This window comes from Wolffia australiana, chromosome 8 (assembly GCF_029677425.1).
Source record: "Wolffia australiana isolate 7733 chromosome 8, ASM2967742v1".
NCBI classification, from domain to species: Eukaryota; Viridiplantae; Streptophyta; class Magnoliopsida; order Alismatales; family Araceae; genus Wolffia; species Wolffia australiana.
The window spans coordinates 7,097,953-7,112,500 of record NC_135842.1 but is presented as its reverse complement, the minus strand read 5'-3'; the positions used below and the strand labels follow the sequence as shown (position 1 = coordinate 7,112,500).

The following is a 14,548-nucleotide window of genomic DNA, read 5'->3' as shown; positions in this document are numbered from 1 at the left end:
AAAGCTCAAGACCATCAACATCAGTATCTTATCCATACGTCGCCACACCTGTCATCGCTACAAGGATACAAACCACAGAATAATCGATTCCACTGCATGTAACCTTAGTAAATCCGAGCAGAAATCAAAGACTCTGCAACAGCAAAGGGTCCTGTTCTTCCTTGGCGAAGTCTTCAGAATAGATCAGTTCCGGAGGAGAGAAAACTTCATCTGGGTCAAGGCCAAGGAGTCGTTCTAATCTTGATATATGAAGCTTGAGCTCGGCATCCATCAAACTAGCTACAGGCGGCGACGGCCAAACGGGGAAGTTTAGCTTGGCTTTCTTCCCGCGGACCTCCACAGCGGCGGCGTCGTAGGCGCGCGCGGCGTCTTCTGCGGTGTCGTAAGTGCCGAGCCACACGCGAACGCCCTTGCGCGGATCTCTAATCTCCGCCGCCCATTTCCCACGCGCCCGCTTCCTCACTCCTCTGTACTCGTTCTTCCTCCCCTCCCTCTTCTCCGTTTCTTGCGAAGAGTCTTCTCCTGAACGATAAAACCATCTATACTTCGTTACTTTGATGTTTTTCCGCTTCTTTGATTCATCGAAAAGAGAAATATTTCATCAGGAAGAACGATAATCAAGTCTACTTCGTTACTATGATGGTGTTCAGCTTCTTTGATTCATCGAAACAAGAGATATTTCATCAGGAAGAAGGATAATCAAGTCTACTTCGTAACTTTGATGGTGTTCAGCTTCTTTGATTCATCGAAACGAGAAATATTTCATCAGGAAGAACGATAATCAAGTCTACTTCGTTACTATGATGGTGTTCAGCTTCTTTGATTCATCGAAACAAGAGATATTTCATCAGGAAGAAGGATAATCAAGTCTACTTCGTAACTTTGATGGTGTTCAGCTTATTTGATTCATCGAAACGAGAAATATTTCATCAGGAAGAAGGATAATCAAGTCTACTTCGTTACTATGATGGTGTTCAGCTTCTTTGATTCATCGAAACGAGAAATATTTCATCAGGAAGAAGGATAATCAAGTCTACTTCGTAACTTTGATGGTGTTCAGCTTCTTTGATTCATCGAAACGAGAAATATTTCATCAGGAAGAACGATAATCAAGTCTACTTCGTTACTATGATGGTGTTCAGCTTCTTCGATTCATCGAAACAAGAGATATTTCATCAGGAAGAAGGATAATCAAGTCTACTTCGTAACTTTGATGGTGTTCAGCTTCTTTGATTCATCGAAACGAGAAATATTTCATCAGGAAGAACGATAATCAAGTCTACTTCGTTACTTTGATGGTGTTCAGCTTCTTTGATTCATCGAAACAAGAGATATTTCATCAGGAAGAAGGATAATCAAGTCTACTTCGTAACTTTGATGGTGTTCAGCTTCTTTGATTCATCGAAACGAGAAATATTTCATCAGGAAGAAGGATAATCAAGTCTACTTCGTTACTTTGATGGTGTTCAGCTTCTTTGATTCATCGAAAAGAGAAATATTTTATCGGGAAGAAGGATAATCTAGCTCTGGATGATGATCACCTCGTGGTTTGGAGATGGCGTAATTGGAGGCAGAGCGAAGGGCCGTCTCTCTGAAGGCGATGAACTCGGAGATGATGGCGCCTGCACACATCTTTTCTCTCTGAGGAAAAGACGGAAGCGATGGCCATCTTTAGAAGGCTCGCCTTGCCGAGACTTATAAAAGAGAGATCTTTAATGGCGGGGAAGGCCCATAACGCCGCCTTAACCTCCCCAGGAAGATGACAACGACGGGTGTGAGAGGAGGCACGGGCCACCTAATCTTCAACAGAGCCTTCTGCCGACTATGAAGATCGGCAGTCGTCCATCCTGGCATCAGCACTGTATGGTTGGCTGATCACTGATAGAGACCATTTTTTTAGAAAGATGTAATTAGAATCTTATACGTAGATATTAATAGACATGCTTAGATCTATTTGTTTATGTTTGTTTGTGGCTCGAAATCTCCATATATTTATGTAGTGTACGCTACATTATGTATCACAGAGACTATGTATATCTGTCTAAATAGAAATATATTTACACATTTATTTGCGCGTACATTTATTGGAATATATTGTTGCATTTGTAGATATCTATCTTCGAATATATTGATGATATATCTTTACAAATTACAGATAGATCTTTATTTCTCTATGTATCTTATCAATATGTATGTATTTTTCATTATTATGTTCAATATTTGGTGTGCTGAGAAAATCACTCATTGTTTTGAGGGGGAAAATGCCAAAAGGCTGTCGTTTTTTATGATTCCAATATTTGGCATAAACTGAATCAATATGTGAACACGGAATGACAAAAATTAAGATACTTTTGGGGATTATGAAAAAAGACCTCTTAGATGAAAAAAATGAAGTGCAGCAGAGTTAGAATATTTTTTCTATGTCACATTCAATAATATGGATAGCAATAACAAAGAAAAAAAATCTGACATTTCCACATCAGTAATGATGACTGGACCACTGTTGTATTCATGGAAACAAGTGGATGAACCTAGCGAGGATCAGATATGAGCATATTCCTGAAGGACGACTCCAGTTCATCAAAGTTAAGAGCACTTCCACCCTGAAATGAAAAAAAAAGATATGTTAGAAAACTCGCATGTATATATACAAGGCAAATGTTACAGCTAAGAAAAATATATTGGCATTACATTGGGTAAATACTGTAAGAACTGGTGGCCTAAAGAGCCAATCAAAGTACATTCTTGAGTTTATAGTTAATTCTATCGAGACTCTTGTTTTCATTATTTCTATATTGTACATATATGATTAATGAAGTCCCAGGTAATGTCCATATGTTTGAGTGAATTATGAAGAGTTCATAATTTAGGGATCACTAGACTCAAAGGACATTAACCTAAACAATCCCATTCGAAGGAAGTCTAGTAAGGGACACTAGATATTCCGGAAAGAGTGGTGACATCTTTCATGATCACTTGGATGATGATAATGGCCGTTCCCAATAGCCATTTGTGTGATGACACTAATGATGGATGTCAGGTGCTTCTTGGTAAGAAGAAGTTCACTGTATTGATCCGTATGAATCACCTGGATGGTTAAACATCTAAGTCAGCCAGGAAGATTCATGTTGTCATAGTATCAATGGTCCTTTGACCTAAGGTATCAAAGATATCTTGTGGTACGAAAGTTGTGCTTTGATCATGTTGACAAAGGCTTCTATTTAGAGGCCTGGTATAAATATGATTGGGCACTTCTAGAGTATCATGGAGGTAATTGAATAGCCGATTAGGAATCATTCAACTTCGATGAATAGAAGTTATGGTCTCACTAATAGATTGCAGTGAATCTCTGGCCATAGTAATAAAGGAGATTCCAATGATGTGATTCATTGGAGATCTCTTATGCAATCATATTAAAATTGATTCATATGATTGGGATTTGACTGAACCACCATATCCCAGATATCAATCATGAGATCATTAATGAATGAAGGACTATATTGATATGGTATTGATAACAGAAAGGTTTTCATGAAGCAAAATGCATGGATGAAATTCATTTGTCTTCTAGGCCAATGCAAGTGAAGCTTGTCCTTATGGCATGGCAGGAGACTCAACTAACCAATTAGGTTAAATTGGTCAAGGTCAATTAAATTATAAGTGAGTTATGAATTTAATTGACTGGTAAAGTTGATTGGATGATCATCAACTATTAGAGTCATTAAACTAGAATGATAAGTGAACCTATAGGGTCACACACATAAGATCTTATGAGGTGAAGTTATAATTAATTGATGGCATAATGGAAATTAATGCCAAAGGACATGTGGAGAGCCCTATTTAAGGAAATGTGGGCCCTGGGCACAAGCAACCAACTCCAGGTCGAATTTGGTTCTCTCTCTCATCTTTTCTCATCCCCTTCCTCTCCTACTCACTTGGAATTGGAAGAATTCCAAAGAGCATGCAAAGGAGAACAAGGAGGGGTCAAAGAGAAGGATCTGTGAGAGCACCAGTGAACTCACCTCCAAGGGAAGATCGTGTGGATACCGGTAGAGGCCAAACACAAGGGAGGCTCAAAAGTCCATCATCTTCTTCAAGAGGAAAGCTTCTTGGATCAACTTCAACCATTTCATCATTACCAATGGCAATGGTATGTTATTTATTTGCTTTATGACGGAAATGTGTTTCATACAATCATACTATGAATAGATGATTGTAATCCAGTTGAGTTTGAGGTTCAAGAAAAAGTTTCAAACCCCTAGAACTCATAAGAGAATCATAGAACGCTTCCGCTTAAGTCAAGTTTTTGACCAAGTTAGATATCAGATTTCTTTCAAATACTACTCTTCTTCCATACATGAAGTCTCCTTCACTTTATCTTTCCATTCATGATCGACGAAAAGAGGCCATAGTTCTTAGCAGTGTCATTGTACAAAGTACTGGTGCTTTAATTTCATTCATTTTGGTTTTCCCCAAATATCCCTCTGTTAGGAGGGGGACAAAACTAACGTAACAAAACTAACCTGAAACAAAAAAGGAACAAAGCTAGTCAAGATTACCTCGAATTTAGTTCAAGCAATGATAAAACTTCATGATAGGTAAAAACACTTTGCAAGTGATAACACACTAATTAGTAGATTATTAACATTAATTTTACATGTTTGCATTAAAATGATTATATATGTATGTTTTAAGTCTTAAAATGAATAAATTTATTTTCAGAATGCTATTAAGATTTTGATGGATCTTTGGGTATTTTATGGATTTTTTGGCATCATATCTGTGATAAAATAATTTTCTAACTTCACATATATATAGCTATTTCTGAAAATATTTTTTCCATAATTTATTATAAAAATATAAAAATCCTTCTAGATTTACATGAGGTTATGACTTTTTTGCATGTATTTGAGTCTGTCACCTGTAACATCCGGTTCAGCAGATGACAACTAATCAAATATTTTTGCCAATGATTAGCTGAGCTAATTGAAAAGGATGATCTTATGGAATTACAAATAACTATACCCCAGAGTTGGTTAGTCATGAAATGACATTGTACTTGTTAATGCATGGGGACACCTGTCAGCGGGAAAAAGGTGTCCATTTTATTCAAAATAAATACGATTTAACAGGCAGACATGTGTAGCCAACACAAAATTCAACAATTTTATCTTCAATAAATAGGATTGGAAAACATGAAATGTGTTAGCATAAAAAATAAATAATAAAAATCACAAGAAATGAGAATTTTAAATCCAAAAATGTGACTACGCAGCCCTTTCCGATTGGCAAAATACTAAACATGCGTTGACGTCGATACATTGCACTTGAGATACTATATAGTAGATATTCTCACTATGTAGTATCTCAAGCGGAACGAGAAGAAAAATAGGGGAGGTGTGCCCAGGTTTAGCTGGCATTGGGACCTAAAAGGGGTGCCCCATGTATTTGTACTTATTTAAAGAGTTGTCATCAAAGTCCATATCATTTGAGTATATCCACCACTGTACATATATCTTATGTGTGTGACCCTCTAGGCTCATATGTGAGTTTAGTTAATGACTTTAATGGCCCAATAATATTTACTCAATAGCCGATTTATTCAAATTGATAAATTTACTTTCCAACTCGTGTGATGCCAAGCTATAACTCTTGCTCTAGAAGATACATTGTTGTAAATGAATTCTTTAATGGAATATCTACCAACATTAGTTATCATGTATGCATAATCCTTCATCTATCCACGACTCTTGAATGAGTTAGGGGTATGGTTAACAGTTGAACTGCAATACGGTATTCAATTAGTAATGATGCCTAACAAGAATCATTGGAGAACATCTTTTTTAGTATCTCCACAACCCTAGCTAGGGACTTAATGCATCTTCTTCCATGAGTCAATCTCCTATATTCAGGGCAAAGAATTCTAAATTGATCACTCAAACAACTTTGTGTGCTTCTTGCTATATTCTTTCTAAGGCATGTCTAAATATTGTGATCAGATACGTGTGCATCTTAGTTAACATAAAATCATCTATGCGCTAGATGTCTTTAGTGTCTTAAGTCAATGGACCATTTATACGACTATGACATTTATCAATATGGTTGACGGTCAAGTATGCTACCATTTAGGAGCTCATATTAATCCATTTAGTAAACTCTTTCCTTAAAGAGCACACATTATATGTCCATATCGTCTCCACCCTGATGACTGTAGGATCAGCCATAATTATTGCATGCGTAAGACTATATAGTGATATTCCATCCAAATAACTCAATGTTTCTCTCAATTATCCGACTAATTAGAGTACATGCTTGAAGATTAGTGATTGTGGTGTTATGATCTCATTAAAATTCACTAAGCCATTGCATGTCTTCGGGACCTCATTAAAGACATCATACAAAAATAATAGTGAACAAATATTTATTTCAGTGAACTTAAATGAATTAGTAAAGTGTGATTGGCTTGATAGCCACATAATTCCCATCGGTCCATAATTCATAATTTGTGATATGTAATGGAACAGTTCAAAATTCATAATTTTTGCAATTTGCTGAAAAAAAAATCATAACTCCGAAAAATTATGAATTCATAATTTCATAATTTTTCATATTTGGCCGTGGGTTAGTTTGAAGTATAAAACCGCCTGAATATATGCAACTTTCTTTGGTGTTCTATATCTTTCGGAGATTGAATTTGTTCTCGTCGGGGGAGAAATGGCTGATCGGCAACCAGGATCGTTGCAGCAGCTGCAGTCTCACGATCAGCAGCATCAATCGAAGCCGGCAGCGGTATCGGGATCTCCACGGGAAGAAACATTGATGTCTTATGTGTTAGCTATGGAGGCTGCTTTGCTTCTCTGTCTCCCTGCCCGCGAACTCCAGGCGATAGATCGATCTGCCCATTCCTCCCATCAAAGTACGTACCCATTTCTGAGTTTTTGATTCTCATTTGAACTTGCGAGAGATTTCGAAGTCGTCTTAGGCTGTTGGCTCGATCCAAGGGCGGGGTTCTTGACTTCAGCTTGAGAGTTCGCCCTTACTTTTCAGCCCCAACATTATCAGAGCTTACCCATGTTATAAACGCCTCGGCACAATGAAATCTATCCTTGGAATATTTTCTGCATTTGATTAAACCCTTTAGAAAGAAGTCAAAATTTTCACGCACGAAGGTGATTATACCTTTTTTTTGCTGTTTGGCTGTTTGTAATCAGCTATGGTACTTGTCGGGAACTGACATGGAACGATGATTTTTGCTCTTTGTTGCCTAAATTTTTATTTTTTACTATTCAGGGGAGCTTCAACATTTTAATGCAATACAGGCGATTTATGGTTCTAACCACAACCCTAAGTCAGGCCTAAATTTGCCGATTTGGTTTGGAATTATTCCTGGAAAGGGATAAAGCTTTTCTCTCTACTTGAATGCATGGCAACCCAAAGCAATAAATAAATATATTTTGTTGTAGATTAGGATTTGGACTTTGTGGGGTAAGCTACATTTGTATCACATACCTAGAATTATCAGCATTTGGTTTTCTGGAAAAGCCCAAGAGTCACGAGGATCATGGCATACAATCTTCTTGTCTTAATTTGCGTTAATGCCTTATTGAGTATGATCTTTTAAACGTTTCTGGGTTCAACTTAGTGCTCCTTGTTCTTCTTTAAGAAGTTTCCTCCATCAAAATCTTTAAATAGTTCCGAGCTCCTTGGTGTTTGGCCATCAAAGTATCGTGTTTCTCGGAAAATCAGAGAGGGGGATTCATGAACCTTGTTTGCAATTTAATAGAGGAATGCATAATTTTGATTTTATTAACACTTCTTCTTACTCTTTCCCCTCTGTAATATTCTCACGACGATCTTTGGTATTCAGCTGATGTTGAAAGATATGCCAGAGATTTTATGGAAGCTGCGACGAAGCTTCAGTTATATTTTCTCGGCCTTCAACATGAAAATAAGCCAACAAGGGAACAGACTCTTCAGAAGGTGCGGTGGCTCAACCTTGGACTGTTGATTTCTGAATCTTACTATGTTTATGAATCCCACGTCTTGCGTGTGCTTCAACTTAATTTCTGCAGTTGACATAAAATTAGGATATACAGCTTTCTTAACCCAGACACATCTTCATTTTAGCAAGAAAAAACATACTATTCAACCAGAGGATTCATTTGGATTGATGGATCTTGAAAATTGGCTCAATGATGATTAGAATCTATTCACAAACTGAATGACTGTTAGGTCATGGAGGATACTTAGTAGGGTTTAAGCTAACTAATGGGCCCGAGGCCTTGTACTCTGTAATAGCCTAACCCTAGGAGATATTAATAAAAATAACTACTTCAGGCCCAACATGGGCCGCCTAACTTCCCACTAAGGGCCCATTAGTGTAGTCCCAGTAGGGCCCATATATTAGGCCCAGTAGGGCCCATATATTAGGCCCAGTAGGGCCTAATATATGTTGGGCCTGACCACAGTCAGGCCCAACTCTCCAATGGCTGAAACCCAGCCGTTGGAGAGTCCAGCTGCTTTAAAAGCAGCTGGACCTCTCTGTTTCAAACAGTCATATATTCAAAATATATGACCGTTGGAAACAGGGAATATTCCTTAGGAATATTCCCTTTCTAACAAGTGAAGTTTTTCTTTTATAAAAGGGGGCCCAGTTCAGCAATAAAAATGATTCCTTCTTGCCCCAAATTCTTCTCTCTTCTTTTTTCTCTTTCCATTAATCACATGGTATCAGAGCAAGGTTGGATCTGAACCTAGTGCAGCCCTGATTGAAGCCCTATGAAGCCCTGATTGAAGTCTCCATTAGAGCTCTGTTTGAAGCATTCCTGAAGCACTGTTTGAAGCCCTGTTCGAGGCATTTCTGAAGCACTATTTGAAGCCCACCAGAAGGTCTAGTGAAGTTCTGATTTCTGTGACTTTTTTTTCTTCTAAAAATTTCTATGGGAAAGTCCAGAACCAGAGCCAGAGCCAAAGCAGAAAAGGAGGCTGAGGAGCTGGCTTCCCTAGCTGCTTCCCTAGCTACCTCTACTCCAACTGCTGCCCCAGCAGCCCCTGCCGCCATGCAGTTCACCACACCAGTCCAGGGAAGGCCTGTCCTACCCGACCTGGACATGAAGCACAATGGCCTAAATGGCCAAAAATGGATCACTATGGTACAGAGGGCTCTCAAGGCAGCCTACCTTGGGAGACACCTGACTGAAGAAGCTCCGTCAGAAGACGAAGCCGGTTGGGAAGTATGGGAGTCGGAAGAGGCTCTCATTATGAATTGGATGTTGAAGAATATGGAAGACGAACAGAAGGATGACTACCTTCTGATCGACGGCGTCAGGGACCTCTGGTTAGAAGTCAACAAGTCATGTGCAGAAATGCACAGCGATTTTCGGGTCTATGATCTCCGCGATCAAGAGCGGACGCTAAAGCAGGGAAATCTGACGATCTCCACCTATTCGGCCAGGCTGAAGGCGATTTGGCGGGAATTAGATCTCCTGTGGCCCACAGGTGATAAAAATTCCCCCTCATACCTCCGTGAAGTAAAATTCAGAACTCTGCAGTTTCTGATGGGCCTCAATTCCGAGTACGAGACCCTCCGAAGTCAGCTGCTACACCGGGAAAGATTTCCCACGCTAGCAGAGGCAATTTCAGAGCTCCAAGGAGCAGAAAGCAGGAAGAAATTGGGTAGCAAGGGAGGGGAAACCTCCAAACCTACCGTTGCTGCTCACTTAGCGAAAAAGGAGTCTCAACCTGGGGCACCACCACAGCCTGTGGCACCATCTTCTCAGCAAGCCAAAGCCCCTCCAAAGGAAGGTAATACCTCAGAACTGATCTGTGGGTACTGCAGAAAGCCAGGGCACATCAAGTGGGACTGCCGAAGACTGGCGTGGAAGGAGGAGCAGATCAAGAAAGGGACCTGGAACCCAGGTCAGCAGAAGAAGGCCTACGTGGCCAGCGAAGGCGACCAACCACCCTCTACCGAGAAGGAGGAATGAGGGAGCGACATTCAGAAGCTTATTCAAGCGGAAATAAGCAAAATCCTGCAGAAGATGAGCTCAACATCCCTCGTGCAGTCTGGTAAGTGTTTCGCATTTACCACTTTTACAAATACTAAATCAATTTCAGTATCATGGGTGTTGGATTCAGGGGCGACAGATCACATGTCACCCCACAGGTCCTTATTTCAGACTTATGAGTCTGAGAAGGGGAATCTTAAAGTTTTTACCGCCAATGGTGGAGTCCTACGGGTAGAAGGAAGAGGAACAATCCTCATTAAAGGAAAAATCTTGCAGGGTGTTCTTCACTTTCCTGAATTAAAGGCAAATCTTTTGTCTCTAATTCAGCTAGTGGAGAATGCCGGGTGGCGGTTCTCCTTGGATTCTGACTGCTGTTTTTATGTAAAGGACACCGGACAGAAGATTTCATCTGTTAGCCGGAGAGGTGGTCTTCTCATGCTAGATGAATCACGGGAAGGAGAAGGGCAGTCGATGGTCTATACTGCCCAGAGCGAGGAGCGGGTCGTCCTTCTTCATAGGAGACTAGGACACCCCTCATTTCATATCTTAAAACAGTTGCATCCTCATATGTTTAAAGGAATTCCTTTAGAAAATTTAATTTGTGAGAGTTGCCAATTCGCGAAACTCAAACGATTCCCATACGTCAGTACGAACCACAGAGCCTCCTCGGCCTTCGAGTGTGTTCATAGTGATGTATGGGGCCCCTGCTCCATATCTGGTTTATCCCACCAGAAATGGTTTGTTCTCTTCGTAGATGATTTCACAAGGTATACATGGGTATATCTAATGAAATCCAAGGCAGAAGTACCATCTATTATTCGGTTATTTTGCGAAATGATTCAAAATCAGTTTGGGAAAAGGATTAAATGTTTGAGATCAGACAACGCCAAAGAATACTTCTGTGGAGAAGTAAATAACTACATGGAAATGAAGGGAATTGTTCATCAATCTTCATGTGTGAATACTCCTCAGCAAAATGGGCTTGCTGAAAGGAAAATTGGCCATATTATGACATCGGCCAGGGCACTCCTATTTCAGGGAAATTGCCCTAAACATCTCTGGACTGAGGCAGTAGCTACGGCCACACACCTCATAAATAGGACAGCGTCAAAGACATTGGGACTCAAGGCCCCAATCGACCTATTATCCGCTGAATTTCCTAACATAACATTAAAGACTAACCTGCCGACCAAAGTATTTGGCTGTGTTGTGAATGTTTATGTCCACAATGCAGGTAAATTGGATCATCGGGCAGTAAAGTGCGTATTTTTGGGCTACTCTACCACGCAGAAAGGGTATAAGTGCTACCATCTGGAGTCAAGGAAAGTGTACATCTCTGCAGATGTAAGATTCGACAAGGTCAGGATGTTTTATGAGACAACAGACAGATCCGGGGACTACTTGGAATCAGAGGAAGGAGATGCCGAAGGTATGGAGTTTAGTTTTTTTTCCCATAGGGATAGTGCAGAGGAACTTGAAGAGGGCACTGTGCCGGATTTGACGGAAAATGAGGGACCACGCCCGATAGCCGACGCCATAAGTGAAGAACAAATACCAGCAGAAGAACCAAACCGAAGCAACTATGGATGGTCGATTGCGGTTAGTAAAGGAACCCGGAAGTGTACGAAGACCAAACTCTATCCGGTAGGCAACTATGTCTCCTACAATCGTTTTTCCCCAGAATACACTCAGGTTGTGCAGGCTATGATAGCTGTGTCTATCCCAAAGAACGTCAGAGAAGCTCTGACATCCTTACAATGGAGAAAGGCAATGGACGAGGAGATGGAAGCACTTAAGAAGAATGGCACCTGGGAAGTAGGCCCTCTCCCTATGGGAAAAAAGGTAGTAGGTTGTAGATGGGTCTTTACGGTTAAGTACCATTCAGTTGGGTCAATTGCAAGACACAAAGTCAGATTGGTGGCCCAGGGGTATACGCAATCATATGGGATCGACTACAATGAGACGTTTGCCCCGGTCGCAAAACTAAACACGGTCAGAATTCTGATTGCACTAGCAGCAATCTACAAATGGAAACTACACCAGTACGACGTGAAGAATGCTTTCCTACATGGAGAACTTGAAGAGGAGGTATATATGGCACAACCTCCTGGATATCAGGTTAGCGACAAACCCAGCGACGTCTGCCGCCTCAGAAAGTCCCTATACGGACTTAAGCAGTCCCCCAGAGCATGGTTCGGTAAGTTCTCTCGGGCCATGTTGACAGCAGGATACTTCCAGAGTGAAGGAGACCATACACTTTTCATAAAGCACGGTAATGAAGGTAAGGTAGCAATATTAATTGTTTATGTGGATGACATAATCATAACAGGGAACGATGACGAAGAAATTCAGAACCTTGAAAGGTACCTGTCTTCATCATTTGATATTAAATCGCTTGGACTTCTAACGTATTTTTTAGGAATTGAAGTGGCATACTCAGGGACTGGGATTGTACTGTCTCAGCACAAGTACATTCTAGATTTGTTGAAAGAAACCGGTAAGTTGGACTGTCGTCCAGCCCCTACACCAGTCGACATTAATGTCAAACTGAAGGCACAACAGCATGAGAAGGATGCTCCGGTGGACAGGACCTCGTTTCAGAGGCTCATTGGTAAACTCCTATACCTCAATCATATGAGACCTGATATTGCGTTTGCAGTTAACTCCCTGAGTCAGTTCATGAACGATCCACGGGAGTCTCATCAAGGCGCAGCAGACAGAATTTTAGCCTACCTGAAGGGAACTATTGGACAGGGACTGTACTTCCGGACAGGAGGTGAGCCTAGTGTTACTTTATACACTGACTCTGATTATGCAGGGTCCTTTGAAGACAGCCGCTCTACCTCCGGGTACTGCAGCTTCCTCGGTGGCAACCTTGTTACATGGCGCAGCAAGAAGCAAAAGGAAGTTTCCCTCTCAAGTGCTGAAGCAGAGCTTCGAGCCTTGAAGAAGGGAGTCTGCGAGGGCATGTGGCTCCAAGGCATCCTGAAGGACCTACGCTTATATGACAGTAAAGGTATGATTTTGCAGTCAGACAGCAAATCAGCCATTGCGATGGCGAAGAACCCCGTCCAACATGAGCGCACGAAACACGCATGAGTGGCCAGGCATTACATCAAGCAGAACATTGACGAAGGACACAGTCCCGCAATATGTTCCTACGTTGGAACAGACCGCGGACATCTTCACGAAGGGCATCCCAGGCCCACAATTCCAGGTGTTGGTGTCCAAGTTGGGCATGATCAACATCTATACCCAACTTGCGGGGGGGTGTTAGGTCATGGAGGATACTTAGTAGGGTTTAAGCTAACTAATGGGCCCGAGGCCTTGTACTCTGTAATAGCCTAACCCTAGGAGATATTAATAAAAATAACTACTTCAGGCCCAACATGGGCCGCCTAACTTCCCACTAAGGGCCCCTTCTTGCCCCAAATTCTTCTCTCTTCTTTTTTCTCTTTCCATTAATCACAATGACCAAACACCCTTCCAAACTGAGACTAAATGTTGATCATTGTTCATTTGTTCGCAAGTCATTGAAGGATAAAATTGTTGATGTCTTCATGCTTAAACATTCTTTAAATAAAAAACAGTTATCGTTTGAAACATTTTTAACAAGTAAAGAAACTTTATGACTTATCAGATATGACCTCCAAAATTCCTTAAGTAATTATTTTAAGAGTGATTATAAAATAATATCATACCTGATGACCCGCAGTCATTTTTGGCATTCTTATCGGACTTCTGTTAGTCATCTTCCTGCATTCCCTGAACTGGGTGCCGACCCTGTTCATTCTTCTGATAAAACTCGGCGCACATTTGACTGTTTATATTTTTATGTACAGGAAATTGCTTTAATGGAAGAAGAGCTGAAGACCAAGTCTGCCCTGATAAAGAAGCATGAAGCTCTCCTCCATAGATGGCGGAAGGATTTGAAGGAGCAAATGGATCAACACAGGACGGAGCTCGAGAGAGTTTAGGATTCAGCATTCATTAGTCCTGTCTGGTTGGTGTCTTCTTCTCTCAGCTAATTACGTTTGTTATCACATGTACGCATGTTGTACATTCCCTGCCTGAAGTGAGGGATAGATGGCATCAATACTTGGGCAGGTAATCTGTGATGACTAGAATCCAATCCTTGCTACTTTTATGTAACTAAAATTCTGATTTTAATTTATTAATCATGAACAATTTTAAACTGATATGTTCCAAATCTATGTATATTCACGCGTTATGGTTGGTAACCTTATCTTCATCTAAATATTGTTTTTTGTTGGTAACCTTATCTTCAGCGTTATGGTTGGTAACCTCATTTTGTTTTTTGTTCTCTTGTCCTCTTCCTAACTCTGTTTGAAGTCTCACGCGTTATGGTTGGTAACCTTATCTTCATCTAAATATTGAACTTGCTCTAGGGATGCCTATTCCGTCATGCACTAGCCTACTAATGGTTCTAAGAGTCTATATTTAATCTCCCACTTAAGTGACATCCATTCTTAACTTTTCAGGTCCTATGAAGAACACTATTTCAAGGATCCATGACCTAG

General features: G+C 40.6%; 2 protein-coding genes across 2 annotated transcripts in view; one reads left to right on the top strand and one right to left on the bottom strand.

Moving 5' to 3' along the window:
- LOC144706825 (ethylene-responsive transcription factor ERF071-like) overlaps positions 1–1,701 on the bottom strand; it is a 1,826-nt gene extending 125 nt beyond the window's left edge. Inside the window, exons 1-2 of the mRNA XM_078579889.1 lie at positions 1,542–1,701; positions 1–522 (exon numbers count right to left, since the gene is read on the bottom strand). The exon at positions 1–522 is cut by the window's left edge and continues 125 nt beyond it. Coding sequence (XP_078436015.1) covers positions 125–522; positions 1,542–1,632 — 489 coding nt within the window. The 5' untranslated portion in view covers positions 1,633–1,701 and the 3' untranslated portion in view covers positions 1–124. The remainder of the gene's footprint in view (positions 523–1,541) is intronic.
- Positions 1,702–6,662: 4,961 nt separating this feature from the next.
- LOC144706826 (mediator of RNA polymerase II transcription subunit 28-like) lies at positions 6,663–14,208 on the top strand. Its single transcript, XM_078579890.1, has 3 exons — positions 6,663–6,916; positions 7,868–7,980; positions 13,850–14,208. The coding sequence occupies exons 1-3, from the start codon at positions 6,715–6,717 to the stop codon at positions 13,982–13,984; spliced, it is 450 nt and encodes a 149-aa protein (XP_078436016.1). The 5' UTR covers positions 6,663–6,714; the 3' UTR covers positions 13,985–14,208.
- Positions 14,209–14,548: the final 340 nt, after the last annotated feature.

What these genes read in the sequence shown, in the direction of transcription:
- LOC144706826 (XM_078579890.1), top strand. Translation starts at nt 6,715, where the DNA reads ATGGCTGATCGGCAACCAGGATCGTTGCAGCAGCTGCAGTCTCACGAT. An exon ending in TGCCCATTCCTCCCATCAAA is followed by an intron (nt 6,917 to 7,867) that starts GTACGTACCCAT and finishes TTTGGTATTCAG; the next exon opens with CTGATGTTGAAAGATATGCC. An exon ending in GGGAACAGACTCTTCAGAAG is followed by an intron (nt 7,981 to 13,849) that starts GTGCGGTGGCTC and finishes TTTTATGTACAG; the next exon opens with GAAATTGCTTTAATGGAAGA.